Here is a 27,121-nt window from a genome sequence, read left to right as displayed (position 1 = left end):
AAAGATAAATGCGTTAATGCTGATGAGCTGCTCAGATACTACGGTGATGGGTCTATATACCCCAAGATAGAGCTAGAAATGGCCTTGAAAACTGGGTTTTGCCTGACCAAGAAGTAGTTTGGATTCAGGGTCCATTTTATCCAGAGCCCTGCAGTCAAGGTGGGGCTAGATAAAAGGTTCTGGTTCTGGCCCGACTCCCAGCCAGATGCTGACATGGATGAGCATGCAGAGTTTCCATTCTGTTGCTCTGGGGTTTGGAGTTTTACAGCTCTGAGTTGTACATCCTGTACAGGCCACTGCCTGGGCTGTTAATTTTGTCCATTTTTCAGTAAAAACACTTGGCGTGTGCCTAGTTGTTAAGCCTGCCACTCCCTTTTGAGACGGGGAAAATTTGAGAGTGGCTGGGTGTGTGGCGCAGAAGCCTCCTCTCACAGCATCTGGGGAGCTCGGCTGCGAAGAGCATTTATTGGAGAGAGGGTTTCCAGAGCTGTCCAGACGATGCCCTTTGCTCGGTGTTGCGACACTGGGCTATGAAAGAGGATAAAGCACAAGGAGAGGGAAGTTGTTGTGGTTTCTTTGACCCTTTTCTGGGTCTGGATGAAATACCTGCTCCAATATACTGGCCCGACCCGGGTGCAAACTGGAACAGGATTGGGAGAACTAGTCAAAATCTTCTTACAGTGGAAATTTTTTTCTATGAGAAACCACCTTTTCAACTTTTAGTTTTGAAATTTTCTGGTTTGTCAGTGGAAAAACAGTTTGGAAAACTTTTTTTTTTTAAAATGCGGGTGATTGTGGAGTAAAAAAGCTGAACATTTTCAAGGGGCAAATACTTAGTTTCCCTCCAAATGCCTTTGGTGGGAAATCCTTAGCATTTTCCAGCCCCCCAAGTTGTAGCTTTGCTGTCCTGCACCCAGTGACACCACTGGCCTACACTGAAAGCATCCCGAACCGGCCGCTTGAGGAGGAAGAAACTCCCAAATGCCACGCAACCTCTCTGACTGCGTGTCCCCTCTAACAGCCCCCCGGCGTGTGCTCTTCTTTCCTGCACTGCAGATCCTCATCGTGGAGTTTGGTGGGAAGCCGTTCAGCTGCTCCGGGCTCACCCTGAGCCAGTGGCTCTGGTGCATCTTTATCGGTGTCGGAGAGCTGCTTTGGGGCCAGGTGAGGGCTGGGCTGATGACCCCACCCCCATGGTATATTTCCAAACCCACAGCCCCAATGGAAACATCGGATCACTATCCCTCCATCTACACACACACATTTGTATAATACCTAGTCCTGCCATGAGTGCAAGGGACTGGACTAGATGACCTCTCAAGGTCCCTTCCAGTTCTCTGATTCTATACAAGAGTTAGTGTCTCCCTACTTCCTCCTCTTCTCTCCCCCCCCCCCCCCCCCCAAGTTTGCTTCCTTCTGCTAAAAACAGAGAGCTCTCGTCCTCTGGCTGGGGCTGTGAGATGAACATATATATACACCCTGGGGGGTTGCCATAAAACATTGGAGGGGAGTGCTGCTCTAGGCTGGCAGATGAGGGCTCTCCCTCTTTCTAACTACTGCCTTTTGAGCCGCTCGGGGCTGCAGGCGAGCCAGCCTGAGCAATACTGCCGGGGGACTCTTGGGGGATGGGGAGCGCAGATGTCATGCCCAGGTCGGTACAGTGGATGGCGAGGGATTAACCCATGGTTTCCTGTGTCTCTGTAGCTGATCTGCAGTGTTCCGACCAGTCAGCTGAAGTTCCTGAAGGAAGCTGGACATGGTACCACCAAGGAGGATATTCCAGAAGAGGACCTGCCGGAGGACATGGATGAGATTGACCATGCTGAAATGGAGCTCCGGCGGGGGCAGATTCTGTGGTTCAGGGGCCTCAACAGGATACAGACTCAGGTACCGTGTGGGGCACTGAGGTGCCGCTTCCTGCTTTCCCGGGGCCCTGGCCGAAGAGATCGAGGGCCATCCTGTTCCCTGTGCGGCTCCTCGTGGCCACGGTGACACTTCAGCCCCTCCAGGGTCTAGAATTCCCACTGCCAGGGCCTTTCTGATCAGCGAGCCAGGCACTGCTGCTTAGCCGTGTATGCATAGCATGCCCGATTCCCAGTGGGGCCAGGGCTACAATGAGAGTGGGGGGTTGTAGCTACTGTGGGGAGGGATCTGTGCCTTGCACAGCTGGGGGGGGCAGGCTCAGAGCTGCATGGCCCTCTATGTTAATGGGGCTTGGGCAGGTGACCTTGTAACCATGGATGGTGCAGCTGGATGGATATCAGTCGGCCTTTTTCTAAGCATCGTCTGCAGGATGGCTGCTCCCCTAGTGGGAAGTAGATGCTGGGCAGCCTTAGCCGAGCCCTGACAAAAGATCCTGCTCTAGGAAGGCCTGTCTACCTGCAGTCCGGGATGGAGTTGAATACGCTGTGGGAGATGGGGCATTTAGCACCCAGGTGTTCTCCTTTTTTTTCTGCATTGCAGGTGTGTAAGAACCCCGTTCTATAGGGATCAAAGCTGCACCCCTTTCCCTTCCCCACATGTCCTCTTCTCATTCACTTCAGCGGCCTTTGGATCAAGCCGTTTCAAACCCCAGGCTCAAGATGAGGACAGCAGCCTGAGCTCAGCAGAGCCAGGCTGGCTTAGTTTGGTGGAGTGGTAGAGCTGCTTGTTGGGACTTGCCACTCTTGAGTGCCCATCTCTGTTCCCAGCAGGGAAGTTGGGGCTCTTCCGCATCAGCTGTTTGCACAAGCATTATTGGCTTTCACCACTCTGGAACCAACACGTTCTCTTGCAAAGGCGGCCAGAGCAGTGTGGTGGTGACCCGTACCACGGTGACTTTTCACACTCCCTCCCCATTGGTTTTATTTATCTCTTCTCTTCCCTGCTGCTCCCCCAGTCTCCCGATAAGTCCCCTCTCATGGGCCTCTCCATCTACTGACTGTCCCCCATGCTGTAGCTAGAAGGGGAGAATTGTACGAGGGAAAGAAGCCTGGTTTTGGTTTCTTTAATAGTTTTTTTTTTTTCCGTTGCAGTTTTAAAAATCTCACTGACCGTTTTTAATTGTTTTTGCCAAAGAGCATATTTGTCCTTGGGACCCTCCTCTGCTTTTTCCCCCTGAAAGGAAGCGTCTCATCCTGGAGAATACAGCTTGCACACGAGCTGCTCACATTTCTCTACCAGCCATTCTCTTCTCAATGTTTCTCTTGTTAAGCACCCGCTCCCTGCCCCCAGGGCCCCCTCTGCTCCATGCTGGTAGAGGCTTTCTCTGTCCTGCTCACCTCCTGCCCCACACTGGGAAGGTACAAGGCTGGGGGTGAAGAGGTGGGAGGCAAAGGCCAAAGTGAGGAATGCAATGCCCAGTGACCTGCAAGCTCCTGAAGCGTGCTCCCAGCACTGCTAGCAGCGGGCTCTCCTCCTTGCTTTCCTGGGTCAAATGCCATGCTAGGAAGCTCGTGTAGTCAGCGTGGATGTGAGGAACAAAGAATTCACGCTCTTCCGCAAGTGGCACATTCATTCCCCCTCCTCATCTGCTCTGGGTATTTCCCTTGTGTTGGCCTGTCCATTCTTCCCCTGCCCTCTGGCATCCTGGCTGCAGATTGGGCAGTTGCCTGATAACATGAGCTGTCCGGCTGGGAATAGCAGGGGCTTTTCAGCCCCTTGGAGTGGGGCCCAGCATCTGTCGACCTGGAGCGTCGCCATTGCCCTGCTCCAGCTAAACAAGTCTGAGGGGGGGAATTGATAGCCAGAAAGCATCTTCCTCAAAGGCCTCTGGAAAACTTACCTGCCTGGAGGAGTCTGTCTGCTCCCTACCACTACAGCCTCATAGGCACAGCAAGGGCCGGTCCTTTCATTTCCCTTTGCTCTTTACCCAGCTCCCAGGAACCAGAGCCCAGTGATGAGACACAAGGGGGAAGGGAGTGGGATAACCGCTGAGCTGCCTTTGGTTATTGTCACGCATTTATTTTTCCTTCCCAACTCTCCTGCCTTTGACAAAACCATGCACTACCAGAGCGGGTTCTGAGGGGCTGGGGATGCTTCTCTCTGGCATCCGAGTCCGGTGGGAATTTCAGAGTGAAATTCCTCCAAGGAGAAGCAGGAGGAGGTGTCATTCGGGTGGGAGCTCAGGGCAATATCTGCGAGTAAGTCCATGTGTGGCACATGGAAGCTATTATAAACCCAAGAAGAAATATCTCCTGAGACCCATATCTGCCAGGCTATATCTTCCTGGCTTTGTACAGTGGTTTCTTCTTCCCTGCCCAAGCAAGCAAACATCCACCCCACCCCATGTTCACCTTTTCTTTCCACCACAAAGGCTACTAGAGGTTTCTGAATGTGAAGATACCAATCTGACCACCTCCACTCCTCCTGCCTAGGGACCCTGCCAGAGTTACCGTCCGATTGTTAAACATACAAGGGATAAGGAGGGAGCAGTGTTTGTTTTGTGTGTTTCAGAATCGTGTGATACACTTGGAATGAGAATTTTAGGGTGGCTGCATTTCAAAGAAACAAGGGGGGCTGGGGCCACTCCATGGAACGGAGGTGCCGAGATGAGACCTCAGTATTCTCATGCACGTTGGATTCATGAAGCTTGGGCACTGTTCAAGTGTAGGTACCTGCTTCCAGAACAGTGGCCAACCAGCAAAAGGTTCCTTAAGCCCACTGGACTGGGAGATGTGCCCATGTGGGATTCACATGCATGTCCTGTTTAATATGTGGAAATTGTGGTGCTCACAGCGTAAGTGTGACGCTATTTTTTTATTTTTGCAGCACATACGAAATGCATGTGATCACACCAAAGCCACGTGTATGTGGTTTAAAAAAATATATATTGAGGTCACTGAGTTGTGTGTGGAAAAACACAAGCCGGAGGGTACATATGACTGAAGCCAACATGTGACTTTTGTCGTCTGAGCTCCTATTCTTTTAAGCTTTGGTGCTGGCTTGTATCTGCCAGACTGGGTTATTTTTGCAGTGGGATATGGGGAAAACCAATTGCCTTGGGGTCAGATGTTGCTGGTCATTGGGACACCGGCTGCGTTTGCTAATTTCTCAAGCTAGCCTGCCGCGTGATAACGCCTTTGGGAATACCATCCCGTTACAAGAACGATCTAGACTTGCTGGAGTACGGTAGGTAGAAATTTCTGTAATGTGGTGATGCAGGTCCTAGGCGTTGCCTCCAAACCAGTCGGAAGAATTGAGGTAGCGATACCAGTGGCCACCATGCAGTGCCCAATGCGTCCGTACTGGAGCCCGTTTACTGACGAAGCTTTGCGTTCTTGCCTCATGAAAAATGCTATTTGCTTTTGCAACACTATGCAAAGCCCTGGGCTCTTTCCAGCGTATGTCTGTCCTGCAAATCCCAGCACACCCGCCTGGAGATCAAAACCCTGGAGTTCTAGGCTTCCAGGGGAGTGTCCTAAACAAATGTGCCTTAAAGGAAAACTGCAGTGATTCTTTCACGATAGCCCTGGCTGGTCGCAGGAAAAACGTGCCTGCATCGCAGTATGAGAATGAAACCAGGAAATGGCAAAGCAGTGCATGGAATACCCACTAGGATGGACTGGGCAGCTGCGTGCCCTTCCTTGGGGAGGCCCTTTTAATAAGGATCACGTGACCAGGGCAGTGGCCAGAAACACAAGGAAGCTGCAGGGACACGTAGCCGCCTGGTTCTATCTGTATGGACCAAAAGAGAGCTAGGAGAGTCAAAATTCAGCGCCGTGTAAATCCCCAGGTGTAACCGGCTACTGCTCTGAGCGTCCTTCCTTGGAATGTGTCCGCAGGCTGACACTGCGGCTGCTTCCTTATTTCATAGCTGTTGTGGTGTGGTTTTGTTTTTCCTTTATTTAGGGCATTTGCATAAATCACTGGGTGGTTCAGGGCCTGATCCTGAGAGGTGCTGAGCATCTGTGAGCCCTTTTGGCTTTAGTGGAAGTTGTGAACGCTCGGCGTGTTTCCGGAGTCAGCCTCTTACTCAGTCCAATGAAAGACCTGACTGATTGGAAATGCTTTTCTATCCCATTGCCGTTTTCTAGAATACAGGCTGCACACTGTGTATCAGTTGCCAGCTCACACCTGCACCCATCCCCTCCCGCTCTGTCTCTTTCCGCACCTCCTGCAGGTTGCCTTTATATACTAGATCCTTTCCCCCTCACTGCCCCGACTCCTTTGGGCCTGTAAAGATTGCACCTGATTCAAACTACAGAGAGAGGGAGGGAAAGGCTGAAAGCTAACGTCTAATCTTTGCTCCATGTCTCTGCTTTTGGATCACCTGCCAAAACTGTATTTATGGGAATGTAATCTGAAATGGGTTTTTCCGCTCTTCTCCCTACCCACCTCCATCCTCTCTTCCTTATTGTCTTGTTTGTGTCTGTCCCTGTCTGCCCAGCCTCCCCTCCTCCCTCCCCCCTTCCTCTTGGTCTCTGACTGTGGGGCGAAGCTATCTCACTCTCTGATTCTTTACAGATGGACGTAGTTTACACATTCCAGACCGGCGCCTCCTCTTTACAGGGAGCCCTCAGGAGACAGCCTTCCATCGTGAGCCAGCACCACGATGTAAAACATGTTTCTAGCCCAACCCATGTAGCTCTTTCCTCCGTCAATTCCACTCCCACCACTTCTGCTGCTGCTGCTGCTGCATCTCCTCCTGCGGGCAGTGAGTGATAGTCTCTATTACAATGCATGACTTCCTAATAACCACGAGAAAGCACTTGCATCGACCTAACCAAACCTGTTCTCTCTTCCTCCTCTTTTATCCTTGACTTGGCCCAATGATTCCTTGTCTCGATGCAGGGGCAGGGTGGAGAGGCCATTTGTTTCTTTTAAAGCTGTTGCATCTTTAACCATGTTTTAAAACCCTTTCCGGTTTGTTTCCTTCTCTCCTCCTTGTTGCTTCTTTTATCTTTTCTCCTCCTTGCAGGATTTTGATGGATGTTTTTTTTTTCCTTCCCATGGGTGCAAAATTTGAGGTTCTTTAAAAGAACCATGTGGGACGAAGGACCCCTCCAATAAAATGGGGGAAGCCATTCTTTCCACAAGTCAGGATTTCTAACATGGCTCTCCTCAAATCCTCTGAGCTGGTGTTTTCCCTTAAGTCTTGGCTTGTTGGAGGTCAGTGGGACCACTTAGCTTTAGCGCTAACTTGTAGTTGAACAGGCCCTAGACTGGCCTTCACAAGACCTTGCATGTTGCGTGAGCCACAAGTCACTGGAATTGACAGAGCCCTGTGCAGAGGACTACTGCTTAAGTCCCCCCCACAAAGCACTGTTGCGAGGTCTTAGGGCCCTAATCGGGTCCGCTCTTAAGCACGTGCTTAAATCCCAGTCAGTGGGCCTTGAGGACGTTTTGAGAGTGAAGCATCATTTAATGCTATGGGGCCCATTGCACGTGTCCAGAATATTGAACGGTCCAGTACTTCTGGGCACAGTGTGGGCCCACCACCACCTGCATGGCACCAACCCCCTCCACATGACTTTGCATGTGCGGTCATGCCACACGGGAGGCTGCCATTTCGAAGAGCGTGCCGCCCCACCCCTGCCCATGTGGCCTTGCACGCGCAGTTTGTACGAGGACATGCTGGGGGTGGGGGGGGACAGCATGCACTTAATTATGGCATCCCCGGTCCGATACAAGACAAAACCACATCCAGTTTTGTCTCAGACGGGGGACAAACCACCTCAAAAAAGGACTGCCTGGTTTATAAGCAGACAAATGACCTCCCTATTTAATGCTGTCCTAAGTAGGAAGCACGTGTGTAAGTGCTTCCCTGAATTGGGGCCTTACATGGGACGCTACTGGCATGTAGGCCTGTTTCTGGGCCTTTGAATTTCACCCTGTATGTGCAAATTAGGTAGGTCACCTAGACAGCTGATTTTAAAAATGTTTATAGAATCTCACTGTCCACTTACATGTGGAAACACCTGGCACTGAACGTGCGCCAAGGTTGCAAGTGCACAGTTAATCATGCCTAGCTCTTCTATGGTACTTTCCATCCATAGATCTTCAAGTGCTTTGCAAATTTAGATGCCAAGTTTGGGGGAGGGGGGGAATCCTGGCCCTGTTGAAGTCAGTGGGAGTTTTGCCATTCAGTGGGGTCAGACTTCCACCTAGTGAATTTATAGGGGTTTGCCTTTTTAGTTACTTGTGCCTCTATGCACCAGCGTAATGGGCTTCTCAGAAGGGAATTTGCTCAGTTTGGGGGAGGATGATCAATATATTTAACCACGCAATAGAGCTCCAGCAAAGGGAAGGAAACATAGTGGATGCCGATGTGTTCCACCAAAACACCATTTTTGCTCATTGATTAATGTTCTACTTGATTGCGGGAGGGAATCGATGAGCCCTACCAGATAACAACTTTCCCAAAAGCTAAACCAGGTTGCTAAGGGTTCCCTCCATTTTATCTAGACTGGGCTCTACTTCCTTTCTGCTGTTCTCTTCTTCTAAAAACTGTGTATCCCTGAATACAGATTAACTGAGCCGCTCTGTCTTCCCCTTATTACTTCCTGGTGGAAAGTCCTACAGTGCCAGATCTCAGCAGTCCTGAATTGGGTGGTGGTGTAACAAAGGGGAGACCTCATGAGTGAACCAAAGCTGGTGGCTTGTAGATTTAGGCTGCGTCTCCGTTGGGGAATTTTTGCCCTGATTGCAGCTATCGGTGTCCCAGCTCCACCAAGGCCCTTGTCTGAATAGGGTAAAGCACTGCAAGCCACACCTTTGCATTGTTGATCTCCGTTTCAAGGAGCAGTGAGCTTGGCCAGTACAAGTGGTAGCTTGACCTAGGGGTTTGCCTGGGTTCACCTAGTCCAGGGGCTGGAATTGGGGCAAACTCCCAGTGTAGCTGATGCTTGAAATGCGGTGGAAAAGTTGGAATCAAGAGGAAAAGCAGGTCCTTGTTCTGGGCATGGAAGATGGGTGTCCATTTTCAGAGAAATTGAAACATGTCATTGACATCACCCTTTGTGTGTCTGCATAGACTCTAGCCACTCCTGTGGATTGCAGACATTTCTGCATGGGAAGTTCTTAAACTGTTCGACTCCCCATGAAGTGGCCATAATTCATGCAGTGCTCTGAAAACTCGCTAGTCATGGACTAACGTCCTACGGCTTGGAATTGGGGGGTTGGGGGGGGGGATCATCTGGATAAGTTCAGATGCTTGATCCGAACCTGAGGCAAAGGTGGGCTGGGTAGTCTTGCACCGAAAGGCTTTCTTGCAAGGAGCATCAGAAATCTTGCTTCTAGCTAGGCTGCAAATAACAAGAACAACATTTCTTGCAGTTTTTTCTGAACTTGCACCTGAACCCAGAAGTGCTGAGTAGATGCTTGAAAACCAAACACAATGAGAAAAAGCCAGTGAAATGTTTCACCCCTCAGTGATGTGGTTCCAGTTTGGAGCAAGGGTTTGGATGGACTTTTATTTTCTCCAGACTGGTGAACCCATCCCTAAACTGTTCCTCCTTTGCTTGTCTTCCTACTCAGAGATCTGTTAACAACAAGGTGGAATTTGCATTGGTTTTATGTTAGTTCTGCTGACAGCTTCTTACGATGATCAACCGCAGAAATAATGGGGCCTGCATGGGGGAAGGCAACAAAATATTTCCTTGATGAGCTGAGTGGGGAATTAACATGTTAGAGAAGCCAAAACCATACATGGACATCTGGACCAACCAGTTGTAATTATCCTCCTGGATAGGTCGCTGCCTGCACAGTTAAAGCCCAGGAACTTTGGATCTAAGAGCACGAGCCTCTTCTGTCTGAGCTAAAGAAGCAGCTGTGCTCGCTCTGCGGAAGAAGTGGACTGATAAACCTCTGTGATCTAGCCAGAGGCGGGAGACAAAGTGCCATGCTGTTAGGGGAGGTTACCCACTTGTGTTAAAAGCTGAAAAGCAAGTGATGGCACTAGCTTTATTGCTGCACATGGATTTTTCAAAGCAGTCTAGGGGGTTTAGCCACACATTTGGAATGTGTCTAAATCCCTTGGGCTGCTTGGAAAATCTCTAAGCGTTCATTGTTTTACGCAGACCTATCATTCTTGGTTGGCTTGCTTGTTTTTGTTTGTTGCGTTTTGTAGCGGTGCAGTGCCTATTTCTCAGAGGTCTGTGTGTCGATCGTTGGTTTCTGGGGTTATCCGAGTGTGCACCGAACAGGGTTGGGGTTTTGTTTTCACTTTGGGGGTGGGGGAGGGGACATCAGGCTTCAGAGAAGTGGGTTTTTCTGGCACTAATGCCAGCACAGCTAACTCCCTCAAGCAAGGGTACCTAAAAGTTAGGAGGAGGAGTAATGTTAAATATTCTGATGGCTTCATGCCATGGCTGATGGAGGGGTAATATACAGGCATAATCCTGTAATGGTTGGGAGATGGACTAATGTCCTGGGATGCAATAAGGCCAAAAACTTTTCCAGTAGAATCCACGAATATTCTGCCCCCTTATATATAAATGGGCCTCCATTGCCTTTTGGCCTAGGTCTTTTCCAGCTCTACATTACTCTTCCTCGGTAGCTTTGTGGTACAATGGGGGTTAAGAAAAGGAAATGGGAGTACCAGTTTGCTCAGCTTGGAAGGAACCCAAAGCATCTGGGTTTCTCTAGCTACTTCGCCCAATCCATCGATAACAGACGTGCTCTAGTGAGAGAAGGCTTTGAATTCCAGCTGCCCCAATGTTGTCCACCTGGATATAACCTTCCCTTTTCACAGGTTAGGCCGTATGGCTCCCCACTGTGAAGGTGGACACTCAAGTCTTCCCCCGGATCTGTGTGTTTTTGCCTGTCTTCCGGCCACTGCAAGCCGGTGTTTGTGTTCTTATCTGTCCATGTGTGACATGAAGATGGGCTTGTTTTACTTTTATAGATTAAAAGCTTTTGGCTTTCAAAGCCGCCCTCATGCTGGTGTCAATGAGGATGTTCCATCAAAATGCTCATGGGTCATTATCCTGAGGCTTGGGGGCACCATCATCTGTTCGGGTGGAGATGCCAGCCCAAAAGCATGTCTCTGTTAAAGTGGGGGACACGGGCATCCTATAGGTTGACTTGTGAGCCTGTAAAGTTGGGGGGGGGGGGAAGGGGGTCTCATCTCACGCTTCCCTTTGTATAATGCCTTGTTTTTTATGCTTTGTGAATGTTGGCATGCTGTCATTGTGCTGACACCAAAGATCTTTGGGGAGTTTTTATCTTGGGTGTCTGGGAGGTGGTGATGGGAGGGATTCTGGCTGGTGTCTCCAGTTGAGTCTGCTGGTGAAATAGTAACCAATATTTAACCCAGTGAATTTCATGAGAGGTGGGTGGTGGTGTCCCCTCCTGACTTACCAAGATCGATGGCCTTTTCTCCAAGGTACAGTGGAGAAAGTTTGCACACTTGCGAGTGGAGGAATTGAGTTTCTCCTTCCTCCTTTGCTTTCTGTCCATTTAGCTGGGACGTAGGGCGGGTGTTGAGATATGCTGGAGGCTGCTGTAGTGGAGTGGTGCAGGCAGAAGCAAGGAGCTCTTGCAGGCATGTGCATCTTCACAGGTATCGATGCTTTAATGAAGTGCTCCACGCTACCCCTTTTGGGCCAGTCTAGGTACCAGAGGACTAAGAGCACTGTGCTGATAACTTAACTCCACAGGCAGCATCTGAAAGCGGGTAGGCGAAACTGACTAGATGGTGAGTTCAGAGCAGTGGGCGAAGGTGACTCAGGGCTGGGTGAAGGCACAGATCTCTGCTGCTGGTGGGGGATGCTCAAAGCGATCTAAAGCAGTGACTTGAGAGTACACTGGAGTGCTAACAACTCCCTCCACTTCAGGAATCCCTGAGTGACCTTTTCATGGAGGAATTTATGCAGGAGGTGAAATTAGAGGATGATCCTTTCTGCCCTCAAAAAACAGAATCCACTCCATTTCTGTCCAACGCAAACGGTTGATTGGAACTCCCCCTCCATTCACTGGGGGAAGGAGTGAACCCAGTGGGTTGCAGCAGGTCATGACTGTAATGGGATGATGATGAACATCTTTGGAATGTAACTTTTTCAATGAGGGCTGATGTCTAGGCTAAACCAGTGGCTGCAATTCCATGACCCCCGGCACTCTCCAGAGCCTGTTGGCGGGGGAAGGTTGGGAGCTGTGGACAGGAGTAATTCATGCAATGTGAGGCATGGCACTCTGACAGCATGGGAACTCAGGAATGTGGCCAGAGGTTAATTAGAAATACTTGGAGGTGAGGGGGAAACAAGTAGGTAGCATTTTATTTTGCAAAACCAGGGTGCAATTTGGATCTGGATAGCACTTTTCTCTGCCCTCTCAAGGTTGAGAGGGTTTGGAGTAGTGGTTCTGGTTTGTCAGCTCTATATAGAAGCCATTTAAATGTACGAGGATGCATTCATTGAACTGACCTTTAGAATGCATACACCCTGAGTGTTCCTTGCGTACAAGTCACTCGTGGGAACGGATGCAATCTTCCGTGCTCCATGTATGTGCATTGGCTGCAATGGAATGACCCACATCGCACGCACACGTGCAGTTTTGCAGGTTTGGGGTGATTGTGACCATGGAAACCTGCCACATCCCGCAAAGCAGAGAAGTCACCGTCACCAAAAATGCAGCGTTACCAGGTCGTTGCCTACTTCACCTTAGTGTGTTGAAAATTGAATTGCACCTTAAACCTGTGACCGAATAAACTGACTTGACTGCAGGGTGGGGCAAGAGAGCGTTAGGCTTTCAGGCTTGGATTTTCAAAGGAACCTGAGGAACTTGTAAATGGGATGCCTTAGGCTCCTTTATAAATTCTGCCCAACTTGAGATGCAGAGGGCCTGATTTGCAGAAGCGCTCAGCCCCCATGGTGGTTGTCGGAGCGAATGGGAGCTGTGGGCACCTCACGTCTCTGGAAAGCCAGGTCCGACATATGTCAAGCTGGGCACCTGAAAGCAGCAGCTGCTTTTGGAAACGCTGGCCTTAAACGTGTTGGCACAGGCAAGGATCGGAAGCTCGTGACCAGAATCTAGACTACAACGTGGAAACTCGCACCGCTTTGGTTTCCTCCCTGCATGCTCGGCTGGGTACGTTTGTTGTTAGTGCCATCTGCTTGGATCTGCCGCTCCACGCGGAGTTGATGAAGCCATGACACCTTTAAACTGATTCCTTTTTATAGGTTTAAAAAAATAAATAACTAAAAATGCATCACTTCCCACTTGCCTAGAAGCCAAATCACTGTGTGTCTAACCCACCTCTCTTTTGAGTTGTATTTCCACTTTTATTTTGTCTTTTTTTGTTAAACACACGGAAGCGTGTGCGTGCACACACCAGAACTAATGCATTTTGATTTCCATTCATTTCAAAGTGATCTGTTTGGAAATGTTTCTTTTCTTACAGCTTCTGAAGTCGCCCCATAGTCGGTTGCCCCATCACACACCTACTCCTGAATCTGATCCATGTGGCCATCCTAGTTTCCCATAATTTCTCTTTATTTTTATTTAGTTTTGTTGCATATTGTGGTGGTGGTCTTTTTTTTTTTTTTTTTTTTTTTTTTTTTAATTTTTCACCTAAAGTCCCTGAGATCTCCCTACGGCTGCCTCTCACCTCTTCTCTGTTTATCCCCCAACCTTCTGACAGATCAAAGTGGTGAATGCGTTCCGTAGCTCTTTATACGATGGCCTCAAGAAACCCGAATCCAGAAGCTCCATTCATAACTTCTCAACTCACCCTGAGTTCATCCTGGAGGAAGACGAGCCTCGAACCCCATTCCTCGATGACGCAGAAGAAGACTCCAAGACTGACGGACTCGAAAACCAAGGTGGGAGTAGCCCAGGTGAATCCTTCTCCCTCAACCAAAATAACAATGCGGTGGACAGCGATCTAGCCGAGAACACCGTCCCAGAGTTTGAAAGCCCCTTAGACGGCCTGGAATCATCGGTTTGACCTTTGAACTTTGATACTTCCTTCACCCTGAGTCCTGTGTGATATCAGCACCGATAACTGATATTGCAGAGCGGTCACTTCATGTTAACTGCTCATATGTATACAATTTTGTTTTCCTTTTATGATTTAGTGGCAGGAACCAGAGTCTCATGGAGTGGGGAGGGCGCTGTTTGCAGTGGGTACTCGCCCAGGTGGGAAACAGCCAAGCTGATATTTCTTCTCCTTGAGTTGGGTTCGGTGTGTCCGTAGGGGTTTTTCATTTTGAAAAATGCATGTTAAAAGAAAAGGTTCAGATTGTCTTAAATAGTCTTACGTGCACGCTCGCCATCCGAGGGTGCATTTGTGGGGTGACTTGGGGGTCTTTTAGCTTGTGGGATTTGACCCCTGATAACATCACACTTGGGGGTGGGGGAGCAGCAGCAGCATGAAGGTACAGATTTAAAAATTGAACGGGGAAAAAAATCTTGAATTGTGTTTAGAGTAGGAAAGGGAAAAACCAAACCGGTATTCCCTGCGGGAGATTCTGATGGTTAGAGCATGTAAACCAGTCTTCCACCTTGAAAAAATGGTACCTAACCTTTACTACTTTTCTGTCTTTGTATGTCTCTCTCTCTCTGTTTCCAACATGCTAACTGTGATTAAAAACAAGGGAGGAGGGTGATTTAAGAGTCTTAAATATGTTGGCTAAGATGTGATTTGAAAAAGACCCTGTTTTGTTACAAAGTCCCATGGGAGATGCTGCCACCATTGCTGGGAATGTTCTCCAAGAACTGCAATGACTGGAAATAAGAAGTCTTACTTTCTGCGGAACTTTTTAAATGCATCGTTTTGCTCTTGAACTGTATGATGATGGTCAGCAAGAGTTGTGCGTAACTGAATAGCAAATCATTTCTGAACCACTTTGGTGAGCAGAGGTGTTTTTGCGTGGTTTTTTTATACTGTCAGATTAAATATTCCTTTGGCCCTGGAGTGAGGCTAGCTGCGGCTAAGATTCATCCCAAAGAACATACCACGTGCTGTACATCCTTTTCAAAGCGGTGGTGGGGTCTGGATGGGAATCGAGTGCCAGCTGCTGATGGAAGGCTGGGGCAGCTTAAGGCTGGGTTTTGCTGCTGGGTTTTGCAGGTCCCTTAGGACAGAGAGAAGAGAGACTGCAGTAGGGGAGGCCATATTTGCATTGGCCATATCTGCACAATCCCATTCAGTGTACATACCCGCCTCATGATGGAATTTGTCCTGTCTGCGTGTCTCTAGGGTTGGATGCAAATGGGGGCATTGTCCTGTAACATGGCTGTCTTACTCCTGGGAAGGGAAGGGCACCTCCTTCATCAGAACTTCAGAGGAGGCTTGATAGCTAGGCTTTTCCCCACTCTCCCTTGTCACAAAGGTCCCCTCTCCACCTTAGACCCAAATTTGCCTCTCCTCTTGCCTGGATCTTGCTGCATCTCAGTACTACAGACAGATGCAAGAAATGATGATCCGCGAAGCTAAGGTCATAGCCAATGTAACTTACTCTGGAGAAATCCGTTCCAGGATGTCCTGTGCTAATTGTTAATGTGGCTCTCGGTTTTTTAGGTTTGTCCCCTGATATTTAGGTTGTGGCAGGGTGAGAGGCCTGGACTTGAGCTTTTGATCATCTGGGAAGCCACTCAGTGAAATAGTTTTGAGCAAACTCACTTGTGAAGACAAGGAAGGGCTAAATCATGAGCGATGGGAGATGTCTGCAACTCCTGTTGACTTCACTGGGTGCTTTTGTACCTCTGAGTTTGGCCCTAGATTGGTGTCATTGAGAAATGCTGTAGAAGGTTACCTACTTTACTCTCTTATCTAACACTTATTCAATTAAAAGCTGTACCTGGAAGGAAAAAGAGAACCCACTTGCAACTGCCTGTATTAAAGGGTTTGTGACAAAAAAGGGACAGGGGCCCTTGCCCAGTCTCCTTCCCAACAAGCAGATATATCTTACTGAGTGACATGGGTTTTTTTTTTTTTTGTTTGTTTGTTTTTAAAGAACGCACAGCAAAAACTCCCGTGCCTTTTCCAAGCACTGCCCAAAGCACCGTCTGCCACTTGGGAGCCCGGTACTTTGCCAAGAAATAAGTGTTCCTTAAACAACCCAGTACGGACTCATGCCCTGGCGCTGTCACGCTTCATTCCACATCTGTTCAGGGTAGACCAATGAAAGGTCCTTCTCACAGGGTCTTCTGCTCCAAGGCTAGTAAAGAGGAGGGGATGCTAGGCTCCACAAACTGCCAATACCAAGAAGAAATAACCACCTGTGCATCTTAATTGCAAATCAAAGCCCATCCCTTTCATCCAGAAAAACCCACCTGCTTCCTTCATTCCTTTCATTTTTCATGTGAGCTATAATTGAGAGGGATTAAGGGGGAAATTTAGCTGTTTCTTGGTCTCTTACATGAACTATCTGATGGGAAAGAGAAAAGGAGTTTCGTTTTTCTGTTCTAAAGCTTACATTGCTTAAAAGATCATTTTTCTATTTTAAATACTTGCAAAAAAATACAACTGATGAAAATACGGTGTTCTTAGGCGCTTACGTAAATATTTATTAAATACTTTTGGGGGACACTGATTTTGTTTGTTTTTTTTATTACCTCAGACCTGTTTTTTTTAAAAAAAAAAAAAGGGGGGGGGGGCTTTGGAGGTGCTTAAACGTCACTCCCAGAAGTCTCTATGACTGGCAGGTTACCATGAGGGTCTGGTCTACCTTTAGTCAATTTATTTTTTGTTCTAGTTTCAATCGTCGGAGGGGGGGAAATTATATATAAATATTATGCAAAAAATATAGTTTTCTTTAGATCAGAAACTGATATTTTTAAGTCAGCCATATGTATTTTGTTTAAAGGAAAACAAAGCTGTAAATCATGTGTCTGCAATGGAATGTGATCACATGACTGGCAGTTTAAAGTGACAGGTAACTTAAGGATTGGTCAGACTCCAATCGACTTCCTTTCTCTGAGCAGCCATCTTTGTACTAAAAGTTAGTTGGATTACACAGAACCGTTTTTATATAAATTATGTTGGTATGGCTGGTTGCTTAAAGTATAAGCATTTACTGTGCATACTTTTTTATGTAATATTTTTTTCTATTTAGTTTCAGTGATAAACTGGCAGCAGCTAACTATGGCTTAAGTTATTGAGGAAACTTAAAATGGGGAGAGAAAGAGATGGTGCATTCAATTTAAAAGGCATGGTAGCCTAAATGAATTTCGTGAAACATGCCTTGAAAGATGGAGAGAGGTTTATTTTATTTTTTTTTACTGCCAACAGAACGAGTCGGGGGGGAGGGAATTAGGTAGTGCCATATCAGACAGGAAATGAAGTAATCTCCTGTGATACGTGTTAACTTGCCTTGGAATGCTGTGTTGTTAAAACACTTTAAACTATTTTGCATCCAATTCTTAAGGGTAGGGTCTGTTTTGTTTTGTTAAATCAAGTGGCGGATTGGTACCAAAGACATTACATCACTTCCTGTGTGCAATGGTGAATATCCATTTCTAGGAGCTTTCATCATGTGATTAGGTTCGAAAGGGGGGTGTTTGTTTGCACAGGGATCTGACTTTAATTTTCAAAGGTTTTGTGCAATAAGTTTTTAAGGAAAAACATTTACAACAAAACAAGAAAAAAAAATCTCCAGAAGGAAAAATACTAAACTGAATTTTAGCCATGGGTAGGCTGTAAAAATAAATGAGCTGGGGCAGAGGAACATGTTCAGTCTGTCCCTCATCTAGAAGCTTTCTCTGCGGGGAGCATGGACGATTTGTGGCGGGTTTAACTTTGGATCATGCTGGGGAAGAGGCAATTCAAAGCCCATGGCCGACTCCCACGGCCTTCAATGGGTTCTGGATCAGGCCCTCTGAGGAAGGGATCTTCGAGAAGATCGGTTGCTATAGTGACTTCTTCCAGCGTTCCACCAAGCAGGGACTCTTCCCCCCCCCCCCCCGCCAAAAACAGTCACGGCCTTTGATTTTCATGTGTCCCAAGGTTTTCTGCCTTCACATGTGTTTTTGGGGCAGATGGCTGTTGACTGTTGTTTCTGGGAGCTACAGCCCCAAGAGGAGGGGAAGGGTGATGGTAGTTCTGTTTGTGCCGTGACAAAGTCTTAGATGACTTCATCTTCTGCTTTCCCTACCTCCTCGTGAAGTTACCAATTTTCTGAGCTATCCATAAGGATCTCCTGAAATGTGCTCTGAAAACTCAACTCCCCCACACATATATCCCAGCCGTAAATCTTGCTGAGAGAAGGACAAGCTAAGTGTAATTGTGGTGAATATAACTTTGGCCTGATAGAACTGACCATAACTCCTTCAGGCTTACCTAGGATTTGTGGGTCTAAAACAATGCTGCTTTGTGGCTTGTGCTGTCCTATTCGTGATGGTGTCTTTTCCCTTTCCTTGTCAGTAATTCTGCCCATCTCTTCCTCCTCGCTGTCTGACCTCTTGTGCTTTATGCCTCTGATGTCCCTGCTGACCCCCCCCCCCCAAAGAGGGGGCTGTGGTTGGGATGTTAAGTTAATTAGCCTTTCAGCAAAGTCCATGGCTAAAATGGCCTTTAGTTTATTTCCTAACCCTCAATAAATATATATACAAAAATATACTTTGTATGTATATATTTATCTGATTCTCTTTTAAAAAAACCAACAAAATAACCAAAATCTTTCTTTTGAAAAGAGCACGCAGGTTTGAATTTGAGTTTTTTTTCAGTAACTAGTATAATAAGCACTGGTATTTTTGTATTTAAAAAAAAAAAAGAAAAAAATGACACAAAAGACTGAATATTATGTGGTATGCATGACATTAAAAACAATGGTGGTTTCAAAGCAATATGTACCCTGGTGTTTGCCATAACCTAGAATCCAGCTTAAAGTGCACCTGATCTGTATTTGCATTTTGATATTTAATCTCTCTGTATGATGTTTTGCATGTAATTTATATGGTTCTTGGGGAGGAAAAAAATACTTTTTTTGAATGAATTGTCAACTAGCTGCTTCTGGGAAAATTTGGAACTCAAAGCAGAGAACGCTGTGATTGGAAATGGAAGGGGCGGGGGGAAACTACGTAACGGAAGATAAAGCGGGGGAAACAAAGGGGTAACGTTTTGAATCAATAAAGCTTTTGCTGTTGAGCAGAAACAATGTGCGAGTGCATCAAGAGAATAAAATGTGCCCACACGTAATTGTGCTGTCCTTAGTGTATGTCTACTAGCTTGTGAAGTCACTGATCATCTACTGAAGCTGAGATGAAGGGTTGCACTTAAAGGCTCACCTCAGAGCAAAGCTGTAGCGTGGCAACTGGTGGTGGCTGATTTGTTTCAATCTCACACCATGAAAACAATTTTATTTAAAAAGGTTTTCCAACCTCCCTCTTCAGATGTGGATGACTGTACTGAACTGTTTGTTCCCATCATTCTGACTTCTACCGTCTGCGAGCAAGGTCCAGAAGCAGCTGTCAAATACTAGCCAAAGCTAATGCCTTCTCACAGATATGGCCATGTGGACACTTTCCCATTCCTCTGACGCTGTCCCTCCAAAAACTCTCCAACTCTATTGCCACATACTGCATTTGAACTGCATCTTTCTAGTGTTGACCTCAATTCAGTAAAGCCTTTAAATATCTAAGTCCATCCCTCTTTTAGTCACATACTTAAGTGTTTTGTTGAGCTGGAGTCTCCAAATAGCAATTAGCTATTGAAATTTATCCAAAGATGTAGCTGAAACAAGTCCTGATCCTTTGGCATTTATGCTCAGGAAGGGCTTTACTAATCTGAGTAGTCTTAGCAGCATCAGTGGGACTGTTCCCACAAGTAAAACTATTCAGGGGTTTCACCATTTTTAGGAGCAATTTTGAAGACATAATGGAGATTTTGACCACATGGGGGGGCGGACATCCCACCTGTCATTACTGCACAGTCAGCTCAGGAGAGGAACTTGGGCTGAAGGCAGAGCTGGGGATGGGAGAGGAGCTGGGCCTAGAGATGGAGACTTGTGGGAATGAGGGCAGAGCTGGGCAGTGGAGCTGGTATAGGTGGTGCTCCCTCCTGAAGGGGCTGGCCTGGGTGCCCCGCGCGCGCACCCCTCCACACACTCTCAGTGGTATGCCCCCATAGTTTGAGGACCGCTGTCCAGAGACCAGCAAATCAATTGATGTGAATTAAGCTTAGATCAGAGCTTAAGTGACTGGGAGAAGTGGTTACAGGAATCGTAATGCAAGGGCCTGGCAGGGTCACCGTTGTTCCCAGTGGAGTTCTGTCAAATAGTGAACCTCTTCTTTGGGATCACACACTAGCTAACCCCTAAGGCCTGTCTCTTTGGTTTTAAAAGATGCAGTCAGAAATGTAGTTTATTCTTAAAAGTAAAAGCTGGTTCTGATTGGATGCTATTCAGCAGAAATGCTCCAAATTTTCCCAATGGTTTCGGACCTAGTCCGTTTTTCTGAACAGCAGCTGCGATGCTAATTTACAGAGTTGTGTTGTGTTTTCCCATACCCAGTTATGCCAATAATTGTGGCTCACACTGTCAGTCTCATTTTTGTGCATAATTGTATGTTCCTTTGTGATTGTGTTGGCCTGTCGCTCCTTTTGTGCGATAATTTGGTTGGTTGGGCATTGGGAGATACGAGCAAGATCGTTATTCCCACGGCCACTGAGCTTGCATCTTCTGTTTCCATCCTGCCACTTTAATGGGAACTCAACTGCCGTTAATTCTACCAAGATACGTTGTTATGGGGCCAGGTTACCAGCAGCAGAGGCACTGGAATGGGGTCACTGGTGAACCACTTTGAGGTCCCACAGTAGCCAAACTTGTGTGTGATTGGGAAAGACTAAGATATTGGACTCCATGTGTCTCCATCAAAGTTGGGCCCAAACTGAGTGGAGAAGAGAGATCAGGATACAAGCCCAGCAGATTGGGCCCAGATCCTCAAAGGTATTTAGGCACCTAACTCCTTACACCTTTTGACAAGCTGGGCCTTCCCCCCTTAGGCTCTTGGGGTGGATAAATAGGGCAAAAGTTCTGTTTCGCACAGAGCTGTAGCATGACCTGGATTTGGTGTGAAACAAGCAACTTCATGTTGCTGAAATTGGTAGGTCAGGGGAGTGCAGCGTGCTCCTCATTACTCAAGTTCCTTTTGCTGGAAAGGCCATGCTCCCTGAGGCTGGCCTGCACAGGGTTTGAACAAATATAAATTTTTTTCAGTGGGAGGGGTGATTTCCTACTACTGTAATTATACCAGTACAAACCCTAGTGTAGATGTAGTTATACTGGCATAGCTTATTCTGCCTTCACTTATTGGAATAAACTGTCCTGGTATAAGCACCTTTATATTGGTATAACTGATCCATGCAGTAACAGCAGTAGACAAGCCCGTGGTGGTGATCACTTTCATGGGTGGGCATAGCTAACCTTAGCGTTAAATTTCAGGTGAGATTCCTTAGGTTTAGTCTACATGAGGAAATTTACCAGCATAATTAATTATTTCTAGTTACATTGAGAAGTGTCTCTATATGAGCGCTTACTCCAGATTAAAAGTGCCGCCCTTTCTGATTTTTCCTGTAGTGCTTTTGAAGGGTTTAAATTAAATCAGAAAAAAGGCACAGTTATTCCAGCATAAGAGTGTCTAGGTGGGGAAATTTACCGCTATAACTAGCTGTATAATTATGCCAGTTTTTCCCTGTATAGACAAATCCTTAAACCCATGGGTCAGATCCTCAGCTGCTATAAATCAGCGTCGTGTCATTGAAGCCAATGGTGCTCTGTTGACTGGCACCTGTAATATTCAGTAGACTCACCGCTGCAGAAAAGTTCTGCTTTTCAGAAGTGCAAAGCACCTGTGATTCCATTTCCAGTCAAAGTCAGTGGGAGCTGGAAGGGGCTCAGCACCTCTGAAAAGTCAAGCCAGAATTAAAAATTACTACTTTTTCAGAAAGGAATACAACTGATTTTAAAAGGCTCCCAGCTGCGTACAAGTGTTTACTTCCCCCTGCATGTTACAGTGTGGGGCTAAGTATTTTGTGAGCTTTTACCTCCTCCTGAGCCAGACTTTTGCTACCTTGGCTAGTTTGCTAACTGCTTTTGGGTCTTGACTCAACACCATTTCACAAGAGCCTCCTACCTCATTCTTCATTAACTGAATGGGGTGGTTGACCGAGAACTCCTGCAGCCTGCCTGGGGTCGCGATTTAATGTGAGTGATGAACTTTTGCTGCTTTAAACAGCCAAACAAAAAAAAAAATGGACCCAGCGACTCACTGCCTTAGTTTGTGGTTTAATAAAAAAAAAAAAAAAAAAAAAAAAAAAAAAGCAAAGCCTCATTAGATATCAGTGCTACATATTTACTGCTTCTGTCCTCCATGTCTGTCGGCATCTATGGTCCTCCACCGTGCGTCTCTGACAAATGCAGACTGAATAGGGGAGGCCATCAGTCATTCATGGGCAAGCATTTTTTAATCCCGTTGTAAATAAAAAGAAACAAAATTATCACCTATTTATTTCCTTCCTGGTGTGTTTTGGGCTTCATCAGTGTCAAACCAAAAATAATAAAAAGGGAAGTTTGGGGGTGGGGGTAGCTGTTTGTGTGTGGCTGGTATTTGCTCTCATTTCATAGTCCTCTAAGCATGGGGAGATGTGGATGTTATGTCAAGGCGGGCTGGGGTCTAAGATGCACAGGACAGACATCTCTGCCTACTCCCCTGCAGCCCTTTTATTAACACCACGCTCGGTCTCTCTCTAACTTGCCCCATTGGGTTATTTCTTGGAATGAGTTGGGCCAGGGTGAAGCACTATATTTGAAATCGCTAGCTCCACGGGGCTACAGCCAGGCCAATGGGACCTTGAGCGATCTAGCTGAGAGCTTGTCGGTACGCAGCTACCCTAACTCTGCCACTGGCTGCCATCGATTGCTCTAGGTGTGCTCCCTCTAAAGGCCTGCCGATGCTTGGAAAGTACATTGTGTTTGACATGTCAGTCACCCTACTGTAAAATACAGCTGAGCAGTCACATGGTCCCTAGGGTTAACCATACCCAGCTGAAACAACGCTAGACCCGCTCATTCTTTTCTGTGCTGAGTTTCACATTATATGAGCTAACATGTCAATTCCGTGCGTAGACACTGGCAAGTTGGAGTTTGCATCAGTTGAGCCTAATGGGGTTTAGCTTAGCTTGCCCTTGTCTAGTCTGAGGGATCAGTACTGGTGAGTTAGGCAGTAATGGCCAGCAATCAGGCTTGGCCTGAGTGTGCACAAAATCCAGGAAGCTTTTTCTCCCCGGTGATTGTTTGTCTTTTCCTGTCTCTTATCTCTGTCATCTCTTCCTGGTTATGTTTTATTTCCTAACCTTTTAATTCCCCTCTTTTCTGCTGTGAACACCTAAATTTGGTCTCTCTCCATTTCTTTATCTTTCAGTCACACCTTTTCCCTGCTGCTGACCTGGGGGCCTAACCCATGGTGCTTTGTGTTGCCATGCGGAGGCCCAGCGTTGGTTTTTCTGACACAGCTGCTTGATGCCTCAGCTGGTAGCTCTAACGTGGCTACACTTTGGTTTGAGGGAAGAAGACTCTTCGATAGCTCATTAAAAATAAGGCTGATGAGCATAAGGAAGGGAAACCTATCCCATATGGCTCATCTGTTTGCACTCACAGGGCTTCAGCAGTGGATGTCAAAATGGAGGAGCCCCTCCAATATATCCGCTGTAGAGAATAAAACAATCTTTCCCTCGGTTCCAGTGCTTCCTTTTGTATCGCAGAAAACAAGCTCTTGTTAGGACCAGGGCTTTCTCCTCTAGTGCAAGGCAACCAGTTTAAATGCATTGCTATTTTTGTCATGCCATGGGTGTGCATAAGCCGGGCTGGGTCTCAGAGCCAGGTAGGCTTGCAAGCCAAGTTAGAGGTCGTGCAGACATATAGGCACGGTTGGCATGCAGAAGGCTTATAGCATCACCCTAACTAAGGTGATTTTTTTTTTTTTCACATAATGAAAATGCGTGGTGGGGTAGGAGAAAGGAAGCACAATGGGAGGAGTGAATGACCCATTATGTAGGGTATAGCCAAGAACTGTTCAACAGCAGGTGGGATGCTACACCCACCTGTGCTGGTTGAAAGGCAGGCTCCATGCTCTGCCGCTTTGCTGCCTGGTCTGTCAGAGGAGACAGGAAACTAACGTGATGGGTTTTAAGGTTAGAAGGGGTCATTCCGATCATCCAGTCTGAGCTTGTGCAGAGACTCATTAGAAGGCAGGGCGGAAAAAGACTTTGAGAGGCCCTCTAGGCCAGCCCTGAGGCATAGTACCGATCTCTGCCAGTCCCGTTCTGATGCAGCAGCTGGGCTGCCCGGGGTGAATGAAATATCCCACAGCCCTCCAAGAAAAAGAGGCGATAACCCTCAGCATGTGGCTCAGGTTTCCGCTTACCAAGCAGGTTCCCAGAGCCAAAGCTGTCAATTAGGTGCTGTACGTGTGCTACAGTAATGTCCTGTGTTACCGTGAGCTCCTTGAATTGATGCCCTAAGATTCACGTATTTAGATTGCAGCTCACCATCCCCATAGGTGAGCCGCTTTCAAGACACTGAAAGGACAAAAATCAAAATATTAAGGAAACTGACAACGGTGTCATGTCGCCAGTACTCCAACACTGATGAGTCATTAATGCAAGAGCACCAGATAATGGCCATAATATCCAGCCCATCTCCTCCCCAATCCCTCATGAAAAGTTTCCTGCACCGTTGCAGTGTGTGTGTGCGCCCAAGAAGTTAACAAAGGCTCTGACAGGCAAGGGGCAAACGTACAGGGAGGTTGTGGAATCTCCATCATCGGAGATTTTTAAGAGTCCGCTAGACAAACACCTGTCAGGATGGTCTAGATAGTATTTAGTCCTGCCAGGAGTGCAGGGGACGGGATTGGATGACTCTCGAAGTTCCCTCCAGTCCTCCGATTCTATGTTCCAAACTCCATCCCAGAGAAGGCCCTGCCAGCGCTGTTTAACGTGAAGTGGGTCCAGCTCAACTGCTCACAGCCACAGCAGTTTCACACAGAGAGGGAGGCAGGCAGGCAGGTCCCAAGCCGTGGATGCAGTTGTTAACTAACAGCTTTCTCCAACGGCATGGAGTTCATTGAAAGCTCCTGCTCTATTCGGTGGCATGCCTGCCTTGTGAATCTCTGTCGCACACTTTAAAAGCCCCCTGTCGCTAATCCAAACTCTGGCAGCTACAGAAATATTCCAGTACTTTGCCCATCTGTCACCACAGATGGAAAGCATCGACCAGGGTGTCAAGTCTAATGGCTCCCAAGCTAGGATCTGTTGACCACCATTGGCTTGCAGAGCATTCACTGATGGTCCATGGAAATCTGTCTGGTCGGTAGTGCTGGCGGCTCCTTGTTTCCTGCTGCTCCGTTGCTTTAGAAGAAGCTAAAAAAACCCTAAACTTTCCCAAGGATACTTTCCCACACAAGCAGTTGTTCTGGTCACTGATGTTATTTGATCATCAGTGGGATGGGAAGTGGGCTGCGTGATTGTGAATGGGAGGGAATGTGTCCACAGGACACCCACCCTCTGTTAAGCTATGGTCTGTGCTACGCAAGTGTTTGAGAACTCCATGGCATAGCAGCTGACTCCAGCATTGTTCTCTGGACAGTATTTTTCTAAAGCTTTGTCCAGTGTAGATTTAAATGCCCCAAGCCCTGGGCTCCTGTCCTTTGGAAGAAAGCACCTTCGCTATGAGCATCACAAAGCACTTTAACAAACAGTAATGAATATAGCCAAGTATCACCCCTCATTGTACAGATGGGAAAACTGAGAGACATGAGATATCTAAGGACACGCCAGCCCATGAGAATAGAGCCCAGGAGTCCGGAATCCAAAGGCCTGATTCTCTACTGCCTTGCACCTTGTGGGATCCTTTTCACCTGCGCAAAGTGAGTGTGCAATGCTGCCACATCAGAATTGTCCACACTCATGTTCACTCGCCTCTTATTTTGCACAGGTGTAAATGATAACACAAGGTGCAAGGCAGTGGGGAGGGCTTCTAGGCCTGTGCCTTCACTATGAGACCATACTACCTGCCACAGTGGGAGGCTTTGGGGAGTTGGGGATGGTGGCTAACAGCAGGCAGGCAGCTGGATAGTCAACAGAAGATCTTGGCAAAGTTCAGTGATGGCAACTGGACACCCAACAAGGTCTGAGCAAGATTGGGAGAGGGCGGGTGAGGAGTTAACTGGGGGTCAGGTAAGGTAGAGGTGGGGGGAGCACAGTCACAGTTGTGAACGTGAGGGAAAGAAAGAGACAGGGAGCAAAATAAACCAACAGGTACCAGGAGCAAGTGAGAGGGGAGAGAAAAACAGAGTGGGGAAGCCAGCCAAGGAGTGGAGGGAGCTCCTGGCTATTCCCTCTGCTTGCTTGGGTTTGGAATTGCTGTCTGACAGTCTGGATTTGACCGTTAGAATAACCATATTTGCTCCCATTCTCCCCCCGCTCCTCTCCACACACAGAGTGAATGCTTATCAATTTCTTCCAGCAAGGGAGAAATGGATTGAAGGCTGGGGGATGTGGGAGTACCAAGGGGATGCACAGGCATGGACCCCACGAGAGGGGATGCTGTCTCAGCCAGGGGAGAGGGTGGCTGTTTTATCCAGCACCCTTGTCTCTTCTCCTCCCAGATCCCTTTCTCCTTCCTACACTTCAACCTCCCTTTCTCCTTTCCCTCCTTCATCCTTTGTTGCCTTTTCAGCCTCCTCCTTTGTCGTTTCCCCCTTTCATTCTCCTTCCCATTCCCTCTTTCCTTCTTCCTTTGCAGTTTGGCTAATGATAGTTTGAATTAGCAAAAATATTTTTCCAGCTTAAATCCTGTTTTAGTAGTATCAGAACATCCATGTCTATTTGGATGTGTCTTTGCATCAAAGCTCTACAGGTGAAATCTGGGCCCAGGGAAGTCAATGTGGCGACACGCTAGAGTACTTTTATGGCTTTATAAACCTACACCAGTAAGGTACTGTAATTAAATTACTAACATATTGGGCAGTGCTTAGGAGCCCCAGTGATGGCCCAAGACTCCATTGTGCTAGGCACTGTACAAACACAGAACATAAAGATGGTCCCTGCCCCGAAAACATGCTAGGAAATCACTCTTTCTCCACATACCATTATACAAGGCCCTGGTTTTCAGGAATGCTCCACATCCCCAACCCCATTTGCAGTCAGCAGGAACTTTGAGTGCTCAGCACCCGTGAAAGTCGGTCTATGACGTTTTTGTTGTTTGCG

General features: G+C 47.3%; 1 protein-coding gene across 5 annotated transcripts in view; it reads left to right on the top strand.

The window, feature by feature from the left end:
- The window catches only part of ATP2B4 (ATPase plasma membrane Ca2+ transporting 4), a 104,316-nt gene extending 82,134 nt beyond the window's left edge, over positions 1–22,182 (top strand). For 2 of the 5 annotated variants that reach the window (XM_074936058.1, XM_074936057.1), the window contains 4 exons: positions 1,057–1,164; positions 1,705–1,887; positions 6,445–6,634; positions 13,559–13,730. In XM_074936058.1, the coding sequence (XP_074792159.1) occupies positions 1,057–1,164; positions 1,705–1,887; positions 6,445–6,634; positions 13,559–13,584 (507 nt within the window). In that variant the 3' untranslated portion in view covers positions 13,585–13,730. Of the gene's footprint in view, positions 1–1,056; positions 1,165–1,704; positions 1,888–6,444; positions 6,635–13,558 lie in introns of all 5 variants that reach the window. The other 3 variants (XM_074936056.1, XM_074936055.1, XM_074936060.1) reach the window with 2 other exon arrangements.
- Positions 22,183–27,121: the final 4,939 nt, after the last annotated feature.

This window comes from Natator depressus, chromosome 21 (genome assembly GCF_965152275.1).
Source record: "Natator depressus isolate rNatDep1 chromosome 21, rNatDep2.hap1, whole genome shotgun sequence".
In the NCBI taxonomy this organism is placed as follows: Eukaryota; Metazoa; Chordata; order Testudines; family Cheloniidae; genus Natator; species Natator depressus.
Note: the sequence above shows the minus strand (reverse complement) of the source record. Positions and strands in the feature narration are given on the sequence as shown.